Source organism: Symphalangus syndactylus, chromosome 8 (genome assembly GCF_028878055.3).
Source record: "Symphalangus syndactylus isolate Jambi chromosome 8, NHGRI_mSymSyn1-v2.1_pri, whole genome shotgun sequence".
In the NCBI taxonomy this organism is placed as follows: Eukaryota; Metazoa; Chordata; class Mammalia; order Primates; family Hylobatidae; genus Symphalangus; species Symphalangus syndactylus.
The window spans coordinates 74,283,985-74,308,533 of record NC_072430.2 but is presented as its reverse complement, the minus strand read 5'-3'; the positions used below and the strand labels follow the sequence as shown (position 1 = coordinate 74,308,533).

Below are 24,549 nucleotides of genomic sequence, written 5' to 3'. Positions count from 1 at the left end.
ATAAGGGCTTTCAGAATAAGGCCTTGATATTAACAAGGGTGGAGAAAGGTCACCGATATGATGGGCATTTATCATTATATCCTTGCTTAGTTGTGTAGCGTTGTCTTAATGTCAGGCTGTGCTCTAAGATCGTATATTCTCCTGCTGTTTCTAAGAACTCCTAGCATGGACACTGATGACACCAGATGCCCTGCCAGTTAGTTTTAGAACCTGGTTTAAACTCATCTGGACAACTTGTGACAATGTTATATATAAAAGAAAACCACTGAGGGTTATAATTTCAACTCATAAAAGTGAATCTCTGCCACAAATCAATTTCCCAACTGGGGAAAAGGCTTGAAACTTTTTGTTTCTCCTTTAACACACAATCTTTGCTATTGTGGTTGAAAGCCTACTACGTGTGAGAAACTGCTAAGCACTAAAAGCACATAAAGACTGAGGCTTCATTGCCCCAGGCACCTCACAATCTAAGTGAGGAACAAAGGTTGTGAAAAACACTGAAGATTCAAGAAGAATAGGGTAGAGAATAGAGCGCCTTTGATGTCAGGACGAGGTGCCCTATATTCATCCTGTAGATAATAGTAACCTAATGAGAAGGTGGGTTTAGAAAGACTAAACTAGCTGGGATGTCCAGGGTAGATGGGGCAGGTAGGAGCCTGGAAGTCAGGAGACTGCAAAGGGCTTCTGCATGAAATCAGATTAGAGGTGGATGGGGGTACAGGGGAAGACACGAGATGGGGGCACACAAAGGAGGAGAAGCAAACATTGCCTATAGGAAAGAAGAGAGAGGAAGGTGTAAAAATGAAATCAACATGGGGGTAATGCTAATCATGTTGGCAAGAATAGGAAAGCGGGAAGGGGTTAGGAATAGTGATGGGTTTGCTTTAAGATTCAAATTCTACCACAGCACTTCAATTCAATTAAGAAGAAGGCCTATATTCTTACAACCCACCATATAGACAAAATATATAAGGTAAATTCATTAAAGTAAACTCAATTGATGACACGAGCCAAGTTTGGTTCTAAATGTATATGCCTTTTTCTCAGAAGGTACCTACCAACCAGGGTCTGGTCAGTTGCTTGGGGAAACCGACTTTCCTCATCCAAAAGTGCAAGTAGTCCCAGGGGTTTCTGAAGGAACATGTCCAAGAGCGGGCGGTTGTCCTGATATTCCACGGGTATAGCATCAATGCCTTCATTCTGATATTCCATCTGGAGGGAAATGGATTGTGATTCTCTCCAGCCCAAAACTACCCTTGGTACCACCAGGATACTTTGACATGGACTTTCTGGGTCTAGCAACATTGAATGCATGTGGAAAGCAGGATATGTTTTATGTGTATACTAAAGGAATCTTCTGCATATAACACCATTAAAGCTGTGCATTTAAATCTGACTTACAAGTGGCCTATGGCAGGCAGCTAAACCAGTAAAAGCTCTCTCTCAAACACGGACTTGGTAACTTATCATTTAGAAACTAATGTACAAGGAAGTGAAGCTGAAAAAAAAATTTATTTTGGTGAGAAATATTGTTTAAACCAAGAAAACAGACTTCTCTTCTGCAAGGAATTCGACAAAGGAATCATCTAGGGTTGGAAAACTAGAAAAACTCCAGATTACCAGGAAATAAATGGAAGGAACCTGCACTGAAACAAGAGTGGATGGGAGAGGAGTGCTATACAGGTTTATCCAGCTCCAGAGATAAAAGCAATGCTGATATTTTCACTAAATGTCTTTGTGTCTATCTAATCAAAGTTTAGTTTGTGTGTCCTTATGCCTGCATTAAAACAATTATCCCTGCATTGAAGAGGCTTAGCCAGAATGTTTCATTATTGCAACTACTTCATACAGAAGAGAGTCTTAAGGTTTAAGTAAAGGTTGGGGTTGAGCAGACTGCTATATAGGCTGCTGCCACAGGAAAAGAGCCCCATCCCTTGGGTCCACTAGTTTCTTACTCTCTCTTATTTATTATTAAACTTCACAGAGGGATGATCTCCATTTCTAGAAAACCAAGAACACATCTTACTCCTCCCCGGAGATACTTCTCCAGTTACTGTGGGATCTGGTACATAGCAGATAGGGGATAGGGAGGGCTAGTGTAGCAGTTAAGAACCTATGTCCCGAATTCAAGGTCATCTGTGTCATTTTGAACGCAATCATAAATATTTTCAGTTAAATAAAGTGGAAGAGATACAGCATTTTGAGCAATATGCACGAAAGAGTTTTGATGCAAGATTTAAATGAGTGACTTGTCACCAGCTCCACTCAAGTGAGGAAATGTGCCTTTCCACAGAAATCAAGACCTTTTCCAGGCAAATTTAGACTATTTAGCCAGGACTGCCTTACCCTATTCTCTCTCTAGGGTCTTTTACCTGTTAGTCTACAGGGTTTCCGCTACAAATTGTGGGCAGCTTGGAGACACCTTTTCCCCATCAAGTTTAGTTACCTCAGAGTTCACTATTACCTGCTCAAGAGCAAAAACGTGCTGATTGAAATAGTACTGGATTTGCTCATTGGCGATGTTTATGCAGAGCTGCTCAAACGAATTTCTCTGAAAATTCTCAAATCCAAAGATATCCAAGATCCCCACATTCATTCCATCTCCTGCACTACTGCATGAGAGAGAAGAATAAAACTCTTTAGGGGAGGAAACACCCACCTCAACACGATGAGAATATATGTGCCCAAGTGCTTATCAACTCAAGTACCCAATTCACCCACTCATGGAAAGGAGCATCCTGCCACCCCTAAGAAAAGAAGCAGTTTATGTCTTAAACTATCTGTTCTTTTGGCCTTTCAATAGCATTTTCAACTTCTTTTTTTTTTCAAGCAGTAGAATCCTTTAAAATCTTACTCAGGGCCGGGCGCGGTGGCTCACGCTTGTAATCCCAGCACTTTGGGAGGCCGAGGCGGGCGGATCACGAGATCAGGAGATCGAGACCACGGTGAAACCCCGTCTCTACTAAAAATACAAAAAAATTAGCCGGGCGTGGTGGTGGGCGCCTGTAGTCCCAGCTACTCGGAGAGGCTGAGGCAGGAGAATGACGTGAACCCGGGAGGCGGAGCTTGCAGTGAGCCGAGATTGCGCCACTGCACTCCAGCCTGGGCGACAGAGTGAGACTCCGTCTCAAAAAAAAAAAAAAAAAAAAAAACTTACTCAGAAACTCCATATATAAAATAAAATTTTAAAAGTCCTTTTGTTTGAAGGAGTTGCAGCTGTTGCTTATTTATTCTCCCACCTATCTACCCACAAAGGTAGCTGGAAGAGTATTCTTCAGAATTTGATGTGGTGAATTCCTCCACAATATAGGAAACCACTACACTTAGGAAAGAGCAAGAAAAAGTAGTCGAAGAAGTAGGAATAATAACGTAAGATAGTGTGCTTTAAAATTTTCCATAAAATGTCTCTTTGATTCTAAAAACAAAACTATGAAGAGGGTATTATTATCCTCATTTTACAGGTGAGAAAACTGACTTAGAACATGCAGCTGATTAAAACCCATTTATGCCTGGTGTTCCATTATTGGAACACTAAGCATACGGGAGTTATTCACATCCTACTGCTCAAGGTCATCGCCAAGGTCTGAGTGAAAAAATTCAAAAAATTGCAACCTCAGGCATAAATGGGTTAAGCTGTAGAGTTTGGGTGCGAACCCAGTTTGTCCAGCTCCCAGCCAAGACTATTCTCTCAAATACTACACTTAGTGGCTCCTTCAGTCATTTGCCTCTCGGGTACAAATGCTTCAACTCTCCTGGATCTCACTGTGTCTTCTAAAAGAGCATGCCTAAATTAGCCGGGTGTGGTGGCATGCGCCTGTAATCCCAGCTACTCAAGAGGCAGACGCAGTTGAATCGCTTGAACCCTGGAGGCGGAGGTTGCAGTGAGCGGAGATCGTGCCACTGCACTCCGGCCTGGGCAACAGCGTGAGACTCTGACTCCACAAAAAAAAGAAAGAAAGAAAGAAAGAAAATCCCAGAGAGGACCAAATGCTTCCTTTTGAAAACTGTAAGAGACGGCGGGGTCAATGACAGCTCTCCTGAGCCCTCTGCTCTCTGAGGAACTTGCCATATGTTTTTGTCTGGCTGCAGGAGTGTATTAATGCGATTCACAATCCAGCTGAAGAGCCTCCCGTACAGGGCTTTGGACATGGCGTCTCGAACGTCCGCAGCCCTGTCTACAGTGTTGGCACGGATGATGGTCTCGCCCCGGGTGACCACACAGTGGGAGGTGAGGGCCTCCTGGAGCTCTTCGGGGCTGATGCACAGAACAGAGGCAGCTGAAACAAAAAGTAAGGATAACACACAATGTAGCCGGACCTTCATTCAGTCAGTCTGTCAGCGTTTATTCAACATCTACTATGTGCCAGACTCCATTTTGGTACTTTTGACTCAAAGATAAACAGGCTAGATCCCTAACCCCAAGAGGCTTCCAGACTGACACAGCTATCTCCCAAACTGTTCTGAAAGCTCTTACTTCATAGATGCTTGATGAAAAAAAGGAAGAGGAGGTGGTCTTTTGCCAAATAAATTGGGGAAATAGCTGCAGACTGTATTCTACCCTTAGTCACAAAATACATTCATATATTAAAGGCCCTAAAATGTCCTACAGTTTAACACAAAAAGGTTTTTACTTCATTTAAATCGGTTTGTTTGTTTGTTTGTTGTTCATAATTGAGGATTCTCACTCTTTGTGCCACCATAATTACCTGTGGAACTTTAAAAATAAACAGGTGCCTTCTTTCTCTCCTGTATATGCTGATTTAGTGGATTCAGAATGGGCCCAACCTCCTGTATTTTTTTCAGTTTGTAGATGATTTTTCAAAAACGGCCAAGGTTAAAAACCACCGCCCGCAGTGAGCCAAGATAGCGCCATTGCACTCCAGCCTGGATGACAGAGTGAGACTCCGCCTCAAAAAAAAAAAACAAAAAAAAAACACTGCCCAAAATTACCTGCCATAGAATTCTTTTCTGCAGAATACTTGCAGCTTATAGAAGGAACACTGGTGTTCCACAGGACATCCTTGGGGAAATACTAGTTCGTGAAAACATCCAGAGCTGTTAGAAAGACCAGCAGGTTGGGCGAATGCCAAAACTTTGGGAGGCCGAGGGGCGTGGATCATGAGGCAGGAGTTCAAGACCAGCCTGGCCAAGATGGTGAAACCCCGTCTCTACTAAAAATACAAAAACTAGCCAGGCATGGTGGCAAGCGCCTGTAATCCCAGCTACTCTGGAGGCTGAGGCAAAGAACTGCTTGAACCTGGGAGGCAGAGGTGGCAGTGAGCGGAGATCACACCACTGCACTCCAGCCTGGATGACAGAGCGAGACTCCATCTCAATTAAAAAAAAAAAAGGACCAGCAAATGCTGCATTATATTTTACAGAGCCTAAAGAAGCATGTGCTTTGGCAACAACACAGCCCACAAATATCAAATAATTACCATTTTGCAAAGCTTCAGCATTGGGCACCTCACTTTTATCACTCTGATGTTGAGAGGAAATAGCCGCAAACTCAATGTTCCCAATATTCAAAATCCCAGCCAAAATTCTGTACACTGAGTGCACCTCCTGAAAAGGACATCAAGAACCATATATGAAGGTCGTTGCCAGTCAAACTAATGAACCATTAGACCTGTAGTGGAAACTGCTAGCTGTCTACCAAAGTCCATTCTCCCTCTTTTCCTGGACACACAGCCAATTTTCCCAAACATCTTTGCAGTTAGAGGTCGTCATATAACTACATTTTAATGACGAAGTGAGCAGAACGATGTGGGTCACTTCTGGGCCCAGGCCTTGTCGGCATGAGCATGCCTCCTCCACACTTTCCTTCTTATTATTGCCGGTGGAACTCCCAGCAACACAGCCTTAACCATGCCACTGATGAGGATGCCTTAGACCAACAATTGCATAAACGGAGTTGCTCTGCAACCTGAACCTCTTATCTGGAAGTGGTTATTAAGAGATAACTAATCTTCTTTGTTCTTTAAGCCACTTTTAGCCTTTTACCCTAACTAATACCAGCTCCCAAATTCAGGTATGATCTTTTGTTCAAAGCAAGAGAGGAGCTGTTTCGTTAACCTCTTTTGAATATCACTTTTATGAAGTAGTTGGGAAGACATTCATTCATGGCTCCTAGAACATTTTAAAGTTAAATGATGGAATATGTAGTTATAAAGTCAGGAAATATTTTGAAAGACTCACTAGAAATTATCTGTGATAGTATATTAAATTATATTTTTATATAACAAGAAATATATACAATTAACCTTTTTTTTTTTTTGAGATAGAGTCTTGCTCTGTCACCCAGGCTGGAGTACAGTGGCGCAATCTCGGCTCACTGCAACCCCTGCCTCCCGGGTTCAAGCGATTCTCCTGCCTCAGCCTCCCAAGTAGCTGGGATTACAGACACGCACCACCACACCCAGCTCTTTTTAGTATTTTTTAGTAGAGACGGAGTTTCGCCCTGTTGGCCAGGCTGGTCTTTTTTTTTTTTTTTTGAAATGGAGTTTTGCTCTTGTTGCCCAGGCTGGAGTGCAATGTCGCTATCTTGACTCACTGCAACCTCCGCCTCCCAGGTTCAAGCAGTTCTCCTGCCTCAGCCTCCCGAGTAGCTGAGATTACAGACATGCACCACCACGCCCGGCTAATTTTGTATTTTTAGTAGAGACGGGGTTTCTCCATGTTGAGGCTGGTCTTGAACTCCTGACCTCAGGTGATCTGCCCGCCTCAGCCTCCCAAAGTGCTGGGATTCCAGGCGTAAGCCACCACTCCTGGCCAACAATTGACTTTTAAACAACACAGGTTGGAACTGCACATGTCCTCCAACACATAGATATTTTTCAACCAAACACGGATCAAAAATACAGTATTCATAAGACGTGAAACCCACATATACAGAGGGCTGACTTTTCACATATGTGGGTTCTGCAGGGCTGACCGCAGGACTCGAGTATGCTTGGATTTTGGTATGTGAATTGGGGGTTCCTGGAACTAATCCCTCACATATACCGAGGGACTATTGTATTTGTTCTTTACTCCCAGTTCCTGGCACAAAAGCAACTAAAACCCTTGAAAGTGAGTGACAGGAATGCTAGGAGTCTTTCGTTATTTACAACAAGCCCCTTTCAACCATACCTGAGTTTATACTAAGCAGGTGACTCTTGGTGGACCTCTAGATAGCTTTAGGATGGACAGCTGGTTGCCAGAGGAACCAATCATGTGATTAGAGAGTTGGAACTTTTGGGTCCTGTCAACCCAATCTCTGGGGAGCAGAGAGCGGTTAGACATTGAGTTAATCACCAATGGCCAATGATTAACCAATCATGTGAATATAACAGAACCTCCGTAAAAACCCCTAAATGATGAGATTCGGAGAGTTTTCAGGTTGGTGAACACGTGGGTGCTGGGAGAGTGGTGTGCTCAGAGGGAATGGAAGCTCTATGTTACTTCCCACACACCTTGCCCTATGCATTTTTTCCATTTGACTGTTCTTGAGTTGTATCCTTTTTTTTTTTTTTTTTTTGAGACAGGGTTTTGCTCTTGTTGCCCAGGCTGGAGTGCAATGGCGTGATCGTGGCTCACTACAACCTCCGCCACCCAGGTTCAAGTGATTCTCCTGCCTCAGCTTCCTGAGTAGCTAGGATTACAGGCGCCTGCCACCATGCCCGGCTAAATTTTTGTATTTTTAGTAGAGATGGCATTTCACCATGTTGGTCAGGCTGGTCTTGAACTCCTGACCTCAGATGATCCACCCGCCTCAGACTCCCAAAGTGCTGGGATTACAGCCATGAGCCACCATGCCCGGCAGAGTTGTATCCTATATAATAAAACAGTAATGGTAAGTAAAGTGTCTTCCTGGGTTCTATAAACTATTCTAGCAAATTATCAAACCTGAGGAGGGAGTTGTGAGGACTCTCAATTTATAGCCAGTCAGTCAGAAGTATAGGAGACAGAAGTATAGGTATCTGGAGTCAGGATAGTCTTGTGGGACTGAGCCCTTAGCTTGTGGGAGCTGATGCTAACTCCAGGTGGAGAGTGTCAGAATTGAGTGAATTGTAGGACATCCAGCTGGTGCCAGATAATTTGTAGGTATGGGGGAGAAAAACCCACATATTTGGTGTCAGAAATGTGAGTAAAAACGGTTCCGATTATCTAAGCTCTATTTTTATACTGAAAGTTGAATACATATGTATCATCAATGGTAAAAATAAAGTGTATTTACTTATTTAAAAACTTACATTTTCTATATGTGAAACAACAAACTATATAGCCAGGAAAATTTTGCATTTTATGCTTATAGGTAGAGAAAAGTACTTTCGCAAAAATACTCAGGCAGGTAACTTGATTTAGTACTCTACACAGCAGCAAAGGAATAGGAACCGTCACTAGACCATTGATAAAGCATTGCCTCACAGATTACAACTTCCTGTAAACATTACTCAGTAAAGCCAAAAAAAGGAATACAGACTATAATAGTGACATCTGCTGGATACCTGATAATGCTACAAAGACAAATGAAGATTTTAAACTAGGCTTCTACAATGGATAAATGTTATTCTTCCAACTTCTAAATCAAAGGCAATATGTCATGTTTTTTTACTTTAAGAATCATTGTTTAATCACCCAACTTAAGAGTGGCTAAGGAGAACACCTACTAAGTAGGTTTTCTGGGACTTGCTCGGATTTAACATGACAGCACCTCATTACTTTGATCAATACAGTGTGAGGTTTGCTCACTACACTGAGCAACTTCCCACAGAGGCCGATCCCAGGGGGTAAAACAGAGACTCTTGCAGTGAGTTCTACATCAGCTGTTTCTATATCCAGTTACCTCAAGAGGTTATCTGAAACTCTCAGTACTCTTAGAAAAAATAAATGTATTTCCTGTAATTAAAACACACATCACACAAAGACTCTCTCTCTCTCTTTCTTCATGTATTACAGTACAAGCTCTGAAACCTCCCAAAATAAGACTTCCAGCATTTCAGCACTGGGATAATCACCACAGAAAATGACTGTCAAAGACTATACCCTTGAAACCAGCATCTTTCCTGTTGCTTCTCTGGCAATACCCTCTTCAGCATAGTGCCTAGACAACCATTTAAAGTGAAAAACTATCTATGACCCTGAGCAAAAACTTTTAGGTTCAAACACTGTGTGAATCACTGAAATTAATGATCGATTGGGTCTCCTTCTTTGATTTAGTGAGAACTAACAGAGGGGTAACCAGTGCTCACCTTATTAAGGAGTTTATATTTCTGGGCTATTCCATCCACTTGACTCCATCAGTCCTAACCTTGGGTTAATTAGTTCTCCCTTTCTGATCTAGGAGCCTCTGCATTCAGGTCAAAACATCATTTACACTCATGGCAAAATTCAATTAGTTATATGTCCACCTGAGGGATTAGTCTTCCTGCCTTAAAACTTTTTGATCAAATTTTTCTTATTGTCTCCCCACAGACAGCCAGGGAAAGTTTTTTCACCTTCTTTACCTTGTCCATTTTCTCTTGCTTCATCTCCAGCTACAGAGCCTTTCCTGGCATCTCTGCCTTTTCTGCAAAATCTTGCTATGCTGCTATCTCTTTTTATTTCTACCAGTTTTCAACCTTCTATATTATAAAGTGGAATAGCTTTACTCAAGAAGACCAAGTCCTCCAACTGGGTTTCTCAATTTATTGTTGATGAGTATAAACTGTTTCACTACCAATCAGCAAAAGTGGGGAAGAAAGAGCATTTCTCCATCAAAGCCCCACTGCAGGATGTCTGATATTTTCTTCTCTTTTCTCATAAGACACTTCTTTTGATGTAGATATTCTCTTGATAGAGTTGAGGCTAATTGAAAAGTTGAGAGGACACTTAGTTTTCTCTGTTAGCCTGGTGCTACTCTAAGAAAATCCCCCTTGGCCTGGCTCATAGGCATCTCCGGTAGTTGTTTCTCTGGTATATCCCTAGGAATTTACTTCCCTTCCCAGTCTCTCTTTCCTTTCTTTCTTTTTTGTAAATCTCTTCAGTTTTTCATCAGTTCTTCCCTAAGCACTGCATTAGGACCAGCTGAAGGACCTCCCTACAGGCTCTATTCCGACACTTCTTGGTCTCCTTTGCAGAGGCTCACAACTTTTGGCATCTTAAAAGTCAATGGTATCCTATTGTCTGTCATCAAGACATCAGAAATCCTCAAGACTCCCAAGTCATATTTTCACATATAATCCTTCAATCTGTCTTCAGAATAGTACTGTCTTAATTCATAATCTATTTTGAAGAAAGGGAAGAAATTTTGTGCCGATCTCAAAGGCTTCTTGCTAACCTCTCCAACAGGGATCTATAGTGTACGTCCAATTTTGACCATCACATAGATCATCTGCCCAAAAAGCTTTCATGTAGCATTAAATAGAAACATATCTAAAACCCAATTTATGTAATATGTTAATTCCTACCAGGAAGACAAGTATAATATTAAACAAAAATAGTATGGTTTGGCTCTAGACATAAGAGTTGAAAAGCACAATCTTCACAATAAGGTCTTAGGTATAATCCCCCAGCCCTCCACAAGGAGTCATCATCATTAGTGGAAGACTCCTCCACCAGGGAAATTTCTTTATAAACTCAGGGTCAAGTGTTCTTTCAGATACTTTGGCTGGTGTCCCAGAATTAAAATTCATGCTCCTGACTCCACACTAAAGTTTGCTACTCATAATTTTGCTGTAAGGGTTTGAGAAAAACTAAAGGGATTCCTGCAGGGAACTAGTGACATTATAAGAAAGGAGAAGAACCATAATTTTGATTGACTTGACCAGTTCATTTAAGCTTTATCTAGAAATGTCTGCCAGAAAAACTTAAGAGAAAGTTCTGTTACATCAGCATTTGGCATCTGTTTCCTGACTACATTCAACTGGATCTTTCTGAATTTAGTCACACTACTTTTTGAGTTTATAAACACAAAGTGAACTGAGTTAACTCAGCAAAACAGGTTGTCTGCAGAGGTAGAATCACAGAATTCAGAGTTGGAGAAATAAGATCCTGCTTCTTCCTTTCATTTCTAAGGTTGCAGCTTTTATAAATTGGTTTATTTCCTGTATGAATTAATGTGAGACATAGCGAAAATATACACACATAACACCATTACATTGTGGTTACTCATTTAACAGTACAGACCAGGCACAAATTAAAAGTGTTCACCATCTTTTACATTTTTTTCTTTTCATGTTTATTCATACAGTCATTCATTTATTTCTATTGTACCTTTTTTCCCAGAGGGGCTAGGGATGGCTTACTTCAAGGACATATATTTAACATACTTAATTTCTTCTGTTTTTAATGCTTTAGTGTTGTTGTGCTAAAACAGATTTTAACAGTTTTCAATGTTGTTTATCCTGAAACAGCATCTGTTTTATTATTATTAGCAGTACATTGCTATTATTAGAATGGCACCATTATATACTTTCTTTTAACCCACCTAAGCCTGAGGTTGCAATTTTTTGAATTTTTGCAATCAGACCTTGGGGATGACCTTGAGCAGTAGGGTATAAATAACTCCCACATGTTTAGCGTTCCAATAATGGAACACTAGGCATAAATGGGTTCAGCTAGGATCAATCTCTTCACAGTATTCTATATTTGTACTCAAAGAAAACAAAATATTAACTCTGTTAATGATTACTAACCTTGACTTCTCTATGGTTCCTGTACCCTTTTAAGGACATGCGCCCCTGCATACTTTGGCATGACACAAGTGACTTTAAATTTCTCCACTGCCATTCCTACCATGCTTTAACTCTTCTGGGGATGCATCTTTGACTAAAAAAACCTGTTCTAAAAGTTAATAACCACAAAGGTCCTTTAACAATGCTAGCACTTGTTTAATTGCTCCCCTCTAAGGAGCCAAGGAAAATATATTTATATTTTTATCTGACCTTTGGGATTTTCCACTGTCTGTCAGTTTAAAGTCTGTGGGAGGCTGACAGAGAAAATTAACAGCTGGTTAGACAGAAAAAAAAGAAAGGTGCTATTATGACTAAAATCAACCATGCAGGGGAGGCAAGGGCTAGCCAATCATACTGCATTACACAGAAGCAATCCTTTATCTGGAGTGGTCATCCCAGGGTAACTGGAGTGTCTTGTAATCTAATCCCTTAAGATTTAACACTCACCTACCTCCTAATCATTCACCTCCTTTGTTGGAAAAGCAAAAGTATCTATATATTTTGCAAAATTGATGGCACGAAGCCCAGAAACTATGACATAATGTATCACAGAATAATATTTGAGCCTTGGGTTATAAATATTGTCACTCCTGTCATATATTTAATACAAACAGCCTGTATCTAGGATGATAAGAGTAGTACAGTATTGGCCAGGCATGGTGGCTCATGCCTATAATCCCAGCACTTTGGGAGGCCGAGGCAGGTGGATCACTTGAGGTCAGGAGTTCAAGACCAGCTTGGCCAACATAGTGAAACCCTGTCTCTACTAAAAATACAAAAATTAGTCAGGCGTGGTGGCATGCACCTGTAATCCCAGCTACTCAGGAGGCTGAAGCAGGAGAATCACTTGAAGCCAGGATACAGAGGTAGCAGTGAGCTGAGATCCCGCCACTGCACTCCAGCCTGGGTGACAGAGTGACATTCTGTCTCAAAAAAAAAAAAAAGTAGTACAATAGTTAGAGCTATAGTTAATAATGTGCAACTGTGTACCCTGGAGAAGGAAATAACTGCAAGAAAGTTGAAAGGATTTTAATTAATTTGTCTTGTTACCTAAGGAGCTACTTGCATAAATATATTTCTGTGACTTGGGTGTCATCTACATATTCCTGTACTCCTACCCCCCATTCACTTTAATAGTTGGAACAACCCTACATCAGAAAAAAAAAACAAACCCACAGTATTGTTTTGGTATTTGTTATTACACGTGTAATGAATTGATGACAATGATAACAATTTATCAGCACATGGTCCTTACAACAGTGCTCTCCTAGTTTGATGTTCATCTGGGCTTCTTGTTAAAATGATTATATTCTGATGCAGTCATTCTTGGATAGACCTCAGGGTCTGCATTTCTAATAAGCTCTCAGGTGATAACAATGTTTCTGGTCCTGGGACCACACTTTGAGTAGCAAGACCTTATAACATGACCAACATGGCATTTGAAAGCAAGTATCCTATCCCAAGTGAGAAATACCACATCTTTACTCACATTCATATAAGAATATTGTCACTTGAGTTTCTCTCTTGATCATCACTTACTTTGTCCGTGAACCCTATAATCCTGAAGCAATGCTGAATTGCTTCGAATCGTCTTCTGTAAGACTCCTTGGAAGTTATGTCGTGCATCACCTTTCCAGTTTCATCAGCTATGTACCTAAATGAAGGGGCGCATGACCAAACAGAATGAGCACTGACTTGGAAAGTGGTACAGACATTTCCATTTTTTGTTTGTTGTTTGTTCAAAGATGGGACCTCACTCTGTTGCCCAGCCTGAAGTGCAGTGGTGTGATCATAGCTCACTGCAGCCTTGAACTCCTGGGCTCTAGTGATCCTCCTGCCTCAGCCTCCTGAGTAGCTTGGACTACAGGTGTATGCCACCACACCCAGCTAATTTTTTTTTTTTTTTTTTTTTTTTTTTTTTTTTTTTTTTGAGACTAGGTCTTGCTCTGTCACCCAGGCTGGAGCACAGTGGCACGAACTTGGCTCACTGCAGCCTCGACCTCCCAGGCTCAAGCAGTCCTCCCACCTCAGCCTCCCGAGTAGCTAATTAAAAAAAAAAAAAATTGTAAAGACAGGGTCTCACTATGCTGCCCTGGCCGGTCTGAAACTCCGGGCTTCAAGTGATCCTTCCACTTTGGCTTGCCAAAGCACTGGGATTACAGGCATGAGCCGCCACATCTAGCCCATTTCCTTTATAGTCTAATACTGTGGTAGAATAATGATGCAAATGGCTGAGAAAAAATAAACCATGTGCAGTTGAGTTTTTGAACTTTCTAGACAATGAAAATGGTGAGATAGTTCCTGCCACCTCACCCTGGGCACTTTGGTTAAACAGATTGTGAGTTTCCAGTTAGGAAAACAGCTCCATTTACTTCCAAGTTAGTCAACTGCTAATTGTACATTCATCAAAAATTAACAACCAACCCCCCTGACACTTACCTAGGAGGTTTTTCCTCAGGAAGTCTGAAGTCAGAAAGCTTCTTTTGGTGATGAAGACCAGCATAAATATAGTAAAATATGTGAAAATTTTTCTCTCCCCTGAAAAAAAAGGGACTTTAGTTATAATATATTCTGGCTTCCCCATCTCAAGCATTTTACACCATTTTCTTTCTGTGCAAAATATTATTCCATGGCAAATTTGTATTTTCAGGCAATTAAATATTATAAATCCCACTTACAGAATAGTGATAGGATTGGCATATTGTCATAATGTTGCATTATTAAACACACTTTACTACAAGCAAAAGGTTTCAGAGAATGGGACATTTACAGGAAACAGCTCAGGTTACATATGTTGAGATCTTTCTATTGTAGCCCAAATGCCTACTGCCTTCTGTTTGTGCCACATGTTGCTTCAGAGACAGTGAGGTCCGGCTTAGAGACATCAGCCAAATCCTCTACTTTACTGGAGCCCTAGACAGGAAGTGGCCTGCAAGTCTCACAGCGGGTTGGGGAGCAGAATTGGTCCAGAACTGAGGTCCTCACTCTCCCAAGATGGTATTCTTTTTTTTTTTTGAGACAGAGTCTCGCTCTGTCGCCCTGGCTGGAGTGCAGTGGTGCAATCTCGGCTCACTGCAAGCTCTGCCTCCCAGGTTCACGCCGTTCTCCTGCCTCAGCCTCCCGAGTAGCTGGGACTACAGGCACCTGCCACCACGCCCGGCTAATTTTTTGTGTTTTTGGTAGAGATGGGGTTTCACCGTGTTAGCCAGGATGGTCTTGATCTCCTGACCTCGTGATCCACTGCCTCGGCCTCCCAAAGTGCTGGGATTACAGGTGTGAGCCACCGCACCTGGCCAGTATTCTTAAAAATACTACTCAAAATGTCATTCATTAGTCCGGTCTCCTGCCATCCACCTCTTTAGGCTACCCTGGCCAGGGTCCTTTCAGATAGGTACTACTCTAAGCATAGCCTGTGGACTGCTGTCAGCTCTGAGCATAGTCTGTGGACTGCTGTCAGTTTATAACAAGAGAAGGAACTGGAAAGTACATGCCTAGACATTTTATAGCAAGTGACATTGCCATGACATCCAAGAGCATGATAATTTTTCTGATAATTAATTTTCATTGCATTTTACAAAGGTATTAGTTCAAAATGGGTTGGAGATTTGAAAAAAAACTGGTCCTTTAGCACAGAGAGTTTGAAAAGCACTGCTCCACATCCCCTTCTTTCCTCTGGAGGAGGACAGCCTCTTCTGTAGATACCCTTGGATTTTGGCAAATCTTTTCTTTGGTCAACCTAGCTCCTTGGAAAGAAATCTTGTCTTTCTTCTCCCCTTATCCGCCTTTGTGGCATGTCCCCCATTCTGTTCAGCCTCTCCTGGGTATCCTCATCTTCCTTTGGTTGTTTATTCTGTCAAAGCTCTTCTGTGACATTCTTTATCCCTGCCCTGTATTCTAGATGCCTCTACTTGCCATTTCTCACTCACTTGTTCACTTAACTAATAAATTTAGTTAAGAGACAGGGTCTCACTCTGTTTTCCAGGCTGGAGTGCAGTGGTGTGGTCGTAACTCACTGCGGCCTCAAATTTCTGGGCTCAAGCAATTCTTGCACCTCAGCCTCCCAAGTAGCCATGACTACGGGCACACACCACCATCCCCCGCTAATGTTCTTGTGTTTGTAGAGACAGAGTCTCACTATGTTGCCCAGGCTGGTCTCGAACAAGCTATCCTTCTGCCTTGGCCTCCCAAAGTGCTGGGATTACAGGGATGAGCCACTGTGCCCAGCCCCTATTTTTATTTTTTAAAAATAAGTTTTATTGTGTATATTTAAGGTATACAACATATTATAGGATATATATAAATAGAAAAATGTGACTATTCAATGAATAAATGTATTAATTGCCAATCATGGTAGGCACTGTACCAGGTGCCAGGGATACATGACTAAACGGATTCATGTTCTCTGAGTGTCATTATAAGAAGCCAAGATGGCTACAGGGAAACCAGTGAGGGGGTCCAGGTGAGAAAGCATAATAGCTTGGATAGGGTAATGGTAGTGGTGATGGAGAATAAGAGTAAGCTTAGATATTATATATATTCTGGAGAAACAACCAAAAGAACATCCTAACAGACTGAATGAGGATGGTGAGGGAAAGAAACCTAGAGTCTGCCTCCTAGATTTCTAGCGTGAGCATCTAGTGATGGTGGCACCCTTCACTGAGACAGGAACCGAAAGGCCTGAGATGAATGTCACTTGTTCTTTAACCTCTGTTACATGTGCAGGCTTTGGCTAGCCCATCTTAGTCTTACATTCCTATAGTTTTTCTACAGATCCATCTAGTTCTCAATTCTTCCAACCTTTTCCAGCCGATACCCATCCCTAGCATCGATTCAGTTTCATTTTCATCCCTTTATCTGTCAAGATTGGCTAGGTTTTGTTATGGTAATAAACACCGCAAGATCTCAGTAGCTTAACTCAACAAAGGTTTAGTTCTTGCTCAGAGTACATGTCCATGGCTAGTCAGTGGTGGGGCTGTGCTCATTGCAGCCACTGATGGGCTGTGGCTGGCAGAGCAGCCCCCATCTTACACTGTGCCAGACTCTGGAGAGTTGCCATTACATGCCCACTTGCCAGAACCAGTTATATGACCACACCCAGCCACATGGGAACCCTACAGTGTGCCCAGAAGGGGGTGAACCCTAACAGTTAGATGAAGAGGACTGGGACAGGCCCCATCTTCTCTTCATCTCATTTAGTTCTCATAACAGCCTTGTGAGGTTGACATTATTATGCCTATGTTGCATATGAGGAAAGTAAGGTATATGAATATTTACATTAATAAGCAACATATCACATTAAGTGACCTAGAACTCTCCTCACATTATCTTTGTAGAAGACCACTTTACATTCGAACACAGAGCACTATGCTTTCCATTCTGTCAGAGGTAGCTCCCTAAATTTGAAAACCACCCGAAGCTGGGGAGACAGAAACAGGGGACCTCATAAAAATTAGTCAAAAAGCCACAGGGAAGCGTAAATGACCCTGACTCTATCTTTCATTTGTTTAATGTTCATGCCAGTCCCTACTGCCTGAGGAAACTGCAAGTGCATGATAGAGGAAGATGCTTGGGTTTTCAACCCAGAACAATTCCTGTAAATTCTATTTGCACAGTATCTCTCAGACTCCTCAACTTCTCTCCATCTCCACTGCCACCACCTTAGTCTAGGCCAGCGTTCTCTCTCACATGAATTTGGCAACAGCCTCCTAATCATGTCAACACAATCCTTGCATCTCCCCCAGTCCATTCCCCATTGAAGCTAGCGTGATCATCTCAAAATGCAAGTTGGGTTTGGTGACTCCCCTGCTTGAAAACGTTCAGTGGCTTCCTATTGCCCTTAGAAAAAAGTTTGAGATCCTCATCCTGGTTCCAAAGCCCTGCATGATTTGGTCTCAGTCTATCTTTGCCACTTTTCCTCCTTATTCTGGTCTCCACCTCGTTGCCTAACTCCTAGTGATCCTGTGATCTCACATACAGGGAGCCCCTCTTTCTCCCTAGACTAGGTTATGTGTCCTTCTCTTGTTTCACCTTAATAGTGCCTACTTTGCTTTCTGGTGCTTATTACAATTGTTCTACATTTAAGTTTACTTGTTTAATGCCTGTGATCCTCCCCTACTGCTTCCTCATATACCACATACTCCAAGCCCCATGAATACAAGAATCTTTTTTATTTAGTTTACTCTTTTTTTTTTTTTTTTTTGAGACGGAGTCTTGCTCTGTCCCCCAGGGTGGAGTGCAGTGGCGTGATCTCGGCTCACTGCAAGCTCCACCTCCCAGGTTCAAGCCATTCTCCTGCCTCAGCCTCCCAAGTAGCTGGGACTACAGGTGCCCGCCAACACGCCCGGCTAATTTTTTGTATTTTTAGTAGAGACGGGGTTTCACCGTGTTAGCCTGGATGGTCTCGATCTCCTGACCTCGTGATCCGCCCGCCTCAGCCTCCCAAAGTGCTGGGATTACAGGCTTGAGCCACCGCGCCCGGCTTATTTAGTTTACTCTTACAAGCCAACACAAAGCACAGCACTGGCAAACAGCAGGGATTCAATAATGCCTTAATATGGAAGTGCGGAGCCATGCTCCTGAGAAACTCTGGTGTCCTACAATAATAATAATAGCTACTATTATTATTAATTATAATAGCTATTATTAATAATTAATATAGTAATATAATCTTCCTATTGTAAGATAACCACTAGTGTGGTACATACTATCAGAGTGTTAGCTACTCTTCCTATTATAATAACTCTTCATATAATAATAGCTATTATTAATTATATTATTATAATTAATATTTTAATAATAGCTATTATTATATGAAGAGTTATTATAATAGGAAGAGTAGCTAACACTCTGATAGTATGTACCACACTAGTGGTTATCTTATTATAATAGGAAGAGTAGCTAACACTGATAGGATGTACCACACTAGGCATTCCTTTAAGTAATTTTATATAAATGAACATGTTAATTCTCACAACAAACCCATGAGGTCAGCAGCACTAGTAGCATTTCCATTTCACAGATGAGGCACAGAGAAGGTTAGTGAAATGCCCAGTGTCACACAGTGAGTATCAGAACCTGCATTTGAACCCAGATCAAAGCCTGTGCTATTGATTTCTGTTACCAGATGCTTTCCCTAAAAACAGAGTAATTGTTTTCTCTGTCTCAATCTAAGGAAAAAATTAACATGTGAAATATTCTTGGTGTCTTTTTTTTTTAACAAACAAGTTCAATTTTAAGGGGCCTCAAGGTTTTAAAAAATGTCTGCAATACTGCTAAATTCTACCTGACACAACCAACTCAGGAGAAACAAGCATACCCATCCCCAAAGCACACCCACCCCAGCCCTTTGTACTCTTTCCATTAATTTCTTTTAGGTCAAAAACTACCACTGATGCTTTGCTTAAATAATTCTTTGCCCTTGGGGAGGGTAGGGGAATGTTAAGAACAAGGATGAAAACTGAACCATTAAAATTCCCAAAGCCTCCCAGTTTTTACTGCAGGGCAAAAACACAGTGATAAAGTAGTGCACCTACGCTGCCTGTTTTATAACTCTGGATTTTTCAAGGAGATATTCAGAGATTCTTGCCCCCATCACAACTCCAGTTGGTGTAAACATCATTTCCAGATATTTTCCAAAACGGCTTGAGTTGTCATTGATGGCAGTGCATGAGTTCCCAAAGGCTTCCACCAGGGAGTTGACTTGTAGAATTTTCTCTCTCAAGGTCTGATTATTGGCCTGTGCCAAACAGAGAACAGTCAAGAAGAGACTCCAGAAACATTACACCAGCAAAGTTGCCAGGCACCCATCCCTTGCCCATCAAAATCCACATTGTCTTTTTACAAAGAGCCCCATTTGGGGGATGTTAGCATCAAACACCAGCATCATTTTCTCATATGAGCAACTCCCCAGATCTGCATATGAATCAGATTTGGCTAGATTAGGACAGCAGTTTTAAAAATCCAGCCATATTTCATTTAAAATCCTTGACAGATAAAACGCCTAACCAGTTAACCTTGACAGATAAAACGCCTAACCTAATCCTTGACAGATAAAAAACCTAAAAAAGATTTTTAAATAGATCCCGTAACTTCTCTGGCATTTATCATAATAGTCTATAAACCTTATCTATAAAAATTCCATACATTCTTTCTTAGTCACCTAGTACACTACTTCAGAGTGTAAGTAACTACTAGACTATTTTTGAATTCGTTCTTTCAATACTGATTTCACCAAGCTGAAAATCTTTCATTTCCCTCAACTTTCGCTCAAAGGCTTCTATTTTACATCCTTTTAATCACTATAGTGGCTTTTCCTGATCCTGTTCCTAGTGCTTAACCATTTTTCCTACTTAATGGCTGAATGTTTTTATTACATTGAAAACATGAAAATTAATTCCCGATAATCTAGTAAATTTGTGTTGGAATTATTCTCCTCCCTACGTGAAAGAAGGATAGCATGCTGACATCTTAAGAGGCCTCGCTATCAGGAGGCAAACATAGCAAAGATGGAATGTCTTTATGTAAGCCCTAATAAAAAAAACCCAGTACTTCCATCATTTATCAAATATGCAGTTACTCTGTAGGAACTTTTCGCCACAATACATAAAGCAGATTAGTCAATACCTTTCCCAAGAAAGTCAAATGCTGAACAATCAGGTGGGCGCTTTCTGTCTTCCCAGAGCCACTCTCTCCACTGATGACAATGCACTGGCACAGAAAATGGAGCGTCAAGTGAAGAATTTATAGCACAGAAGCAACTTGCAGGCTTCTTATAATATCCACTACTGTACACCTTAATTTTTCACTGAGAAATAGATCTTAGGCATCTTCCTATTTCAGTACATAGAGACCTTCTTCAACCTTTTGTATAGCTACTTGTTGTTCCATTGTACAGATGTACCATAATCTGTTTAATCAGTCCAATATTGGGATATTTGAGTTTTTTCCTTGTAATTATAAACAACATTGCAATGAATAACCTTATACTTAAGTCATTATATTTTTATGCAGGTTCATCTGCAGGAGAAATTCCTAGAAATGGGGATGTTGGATCAAAAGGTAAATATATTTGTAAATTTGACACATATCACTAAATTGCTTTCCTAGGGACTATACCAATATATGAAAGTGCCTGCTCTCCTGTAGCCTCAACAACAGAATGTTAGATTTTTAACAATCTAATAGGTTAAAAAAATGGTATCTCAGTGCAGCCTTATTCTGCATCTTAAAAATTATGAATGAGGCCTCCTTCCATATGCTTAAGAGGCTTTTCTTTTACGTGACCTGTCCGTATTGTTTGCCCCTTTTTTATTGTATTGTTGATATTTTTGTTATTCATTTCTAGGAGCTCTTTATGTATAAAGGAAATTAGTGGATGTGATATAATAAAAATTATATATTGGGTCTTTGTTCCTGGTTCCTGGCACTGAGCTCCTAAAACCTTTGGAATTTCCAAGAGTGGTAGGAGTATCTTTGGTTATTCACAAGGAGCCCCTTTCAACCGTACCTCAGTTTATTCCTAAGAAGGCGGTTCAAGGTGGGGCCCCTAGACAGCTTCAGACGGGTCATTAGAAAGGCCAAACATGTGATTAGAGTGTGGGAACTTTCAGTCCTACCTCCCAACTTCTAGAAAGAAGAGGGGATTTAAAGATTAAGTTATACAAATTCTTAAACAATGAGATTCAGAGAGCTTCTGAGTTGGTGAACACATTGAGGTGCTGGGAGGGGGATGTGCCCAGAAAAGGCATGGAAGCTCTGTGTGCCATGTCCCCTTCCTCCCCATATATACCCTGCCCCATGTGTCTCTTCTATTTGGCTGTTCCTGAGTTATACCCTTCGTAATAAACTGGTAAATTAAAGTGTTTTCCTCAGTTCCTTGAGTCATTCCTAGTGAATTATCAAACCTAAAGGGAGTCACAAGAACCCCTGGACTGGTATTCGGCTGGGCAGATGTGTGAGAAGCCTAGGTACTCCATTTGCAGCTGGCATCTAAAGTGGCAACAGTCTTGTGGCACTAATCGCTTAATCTGTGGAGTCTGCACTAACTCCAGGTAGTGTCAGAATTGAACTGAATTGTTGGGCACCCAGTTGGTGTTGGAGAACTGGTTCGTGTTGGAAAAAATACATTTGGTGTCAGAAGTGGTGTCAAAAAAGACAACACAGTGAGGCAACTTCTTAACTTAAAAACAATATATATTTCTCTCCATTTACTTCCTCCCTATGAAATCTATGGACATTTTACAAGTACCTGGGAAAGGTAAGAATTTGGAGGAGCTAAGTTTCTAAGCTACAGTGAATCCATGAATTCCATTTTATAAGCCACATTGTCATAATGTCATCTATTACTCAACAAACCCCAAAGCTGGGACTTCCCAGATCTTAGGAAATCCACACAGTAATACCCTCAGAAAATTTGCTTGCCAAACTAGTCTACTTCTATTTCAAACAGAATAAAGAAACAAAGAGAAATATATCTATTGAAAGTAAAGGAGGGATGGCCAGGTGCGGTGGCTCACGCTTGTAATCCCAGCACTTTGGGAGGCCAAGGCGGGTGGATCACGAGGTCGGGAGATAGAGACCACGGTGAAACCCTATCTCTACTAAAAATACAAAAAATTAGCCAGGCGTGGTGGCGGGCACCTGTAGTCCCAGCTACTCGGAGAGGCTGAGGCAGGAGAATGGCGTGAACCCGGGAGGCGGAGCTTGCAGTGAGCCGAGATTGTGCCACTGCACTCCAGCCTGGGCGACAGAGCGAGACTCCGTCTCAAAAAAAAAAAAAAAACAAGTAAAGGAGGGATGAAAGGTTAGATACATGAGCACTGTGAATTAGAAGGCTAGAAAGGTAAAATGGATGAGCCTGTGTTTAGCATTGAGTTTAAGGTTTGTTCATTTTCTACCCAATCTATCACAATTTTTCAGCAGTTAAATGGTGTGGTTCATGGTCACTGTCAACCTCTGTGCAATATTTCATACAAAAAAGACTGAATCATGAAAATTCTAAGACCTTAATAGGAAAGAATTTCACTTATGCCATTCTATATGCTATTTTTATTACAATCATTGTCGTGTAATCAGGTTGTGTTTGCACTGTTCTCATCATATTCATATTAGAAACATTTTTATTATACCTTATCAGAGAAAATGAGTGCTCTTGATGTGAATGTTTTATGTTTCTTGAAAAGCATTTTCACATTCTCCTGATGCTATGGCTTTATCTATGCTCAAGTTCCACAGAGCTGCCACTTCATCTCCTGTCTCTTTGGGTCAGCACCAGCAACCAGAATGGAAAGGTTTCAGGAAGACTTAGGAGCAGACGAGGAAGACAGAACATGGCTTCCACTGTGTGACTCCCTAGGAAAGGAAGATGGGTTCTTACCTGGTCTTTGCTGAGAGTAACCATGCACTGGTAAGCAGCATCTGCTGATGCAAATATGTGGGGGGGATTGGAGGCACGTTTCACCCCATGATAAAGTCTGGAAAACTGAAGGAAAAATAATTAAAGGAAACTCTCCCCTGGACCATCTAATACTCTGCTACCTATTGCCCATGAAACCAAGAATCTGTCACTTATTAGGGTACTTGTTGCATTAGGAAGACTGTAGGGTACAGGTTCTGGAGCCTGCAGGCCTGAGTTCAGATTTCACTTCTGTACCTACTGGCTTCATGAGCTAGTAAGAGCGAGTTCACTCTATGCTAAGTCTCCTTCTCTGCCAACTAGGTTTAACAACAGTACCTGTCCCAAAGGGTGTGAAAAAGTGAGGTAACCCAGTGTCTAACATGCAGTAAGCATGCAATAAATGTTAACTATTATTGTTATAGTTTGCTTTAAAAAGGTATCCTCAAGATGTAAAGATTCCATTTGTATTACATTACTATCTGCAGTTTGGAGTATATACATCTAGGGTAGCATAATTTTATTCTTACTTTTTCTTTCTTTTCATTTGCCCTTGTGAGTTTTAATTTCCTATCAAGGAAGAGTAGGCTCTTAAAACATCCCTGCCGGGCGCAGTGGCTCACGCTTGTAATCCCAGCACTTTGGGAGGCCGAGGCGGGTGGATCACGAGGTCAGGGTGAAACCCCGTCTCTACTAAAAATACTAAAAAATTAGCCGGGCGTGGTGGCGGGCGCCTGTAGTCCTAGCTACTCGGAGAGGCTGAGGCAGGAGAATGGCGTGACCCCGGGAGGCGGAGCTTGCAGTGAGCCGAGATCGCGCCACTGCACTTCCAGCCTGGGTGCCTGGGTGACAGAGCAAGACTCCGTCTCAAAAAAAAAAACAACAACAAAAAAACATCCCTTACCTGTGGAGAGTATATGCTTAGATTCTGGAAGGGGTTTAAGGCAATTAAGATGTCTCCAACATATGTGTAAATTAGCAAGTCTGCATAACGTTTCTGCAACTGATGGATAATTGTATCCTAAGAAGAGGATAAATGGTATTGAGAGTAAATATTATTTCCAGTCAAGGGATAGATTCTAAAAATGACAACAAATTTATTCTTCCAAGAACATCTTTCTCTAAACAATGAAAGTAGTCCATTTAAATCATACAATGACCCTAATGATCCTAATTCATTAAAACAATGCCAATATTTGCCTTGAAAGAAAAAATAGGAATACACTGAAAGAATTAGGCCCACTTAGGACTTGCTAAAAGACACTGAGATATCCAACAAAGATTTTACTTGTTATTGTGAAAAAAACTCATCTCAACCAATCAAAATGTTGTATTTAAAATTTTATTTAATAGGCTGTTCGTACTGATAGCGCACAGACAGAATGGTAAGTTAAGTTCTCAAAGCACTGCACTTAAAACCTAGGTGGCATAAATACAGAATTAACCACTTTTTATTACACT

General features: G+C 41.3%; 1 protein-coding gene and 1 long non-coding RNA gene across 2 annotated transcripts in view; one reads left to right on the top strand and one right to left on the bottom strand.

Annotated features, from left to right (window-relative positions):
- The window catches only part of MYO3B (myosin IIIB), a 269,300-nt gene extending 264,977 nt beyond the window's left edge, over positions 1–4,323 (bottom strand). The window contains exons 1-3 of the mRNA XM_063645412.1: positions 4,067–4,323; positions 2,465–2,612; positions 1,059–1,212 (exon numbers count right to left, since the gene is read on the bottom strand). Coding sequence (XP_063501482.1) covers positions 1,059–1,212; positions 2,465–2,612; positions 4,067–4,323 — 559 coding nt within the window. The remainder of the gene's footprint in view (positions 1–1,058; positions 1,213–2,464; positions 2,613–4,066) is intronic.
- A 3,391-nt stretch (positions 4,324–7,714) lies between these two features.
- The window catches only part of LOC134737343 (uncharacterized), a 36,942-nt gene continuing 20,107 nt past the window's right edge, over positions 7,715–24,549 (top strand). The window contains exons 1-3 of the long non-coding RNA XR_010122171.1: positions 7,715–7,834; positions 20,706–20,753; positions 22,921–23,100. This is a non-coding gene — a long non-coding RNA (uncharacterized lncRNA). The remainder of the gene's footprint in view (positions 7,835–20,705; positions 20,754–22,920; positions 23,101–24,549) is intronic.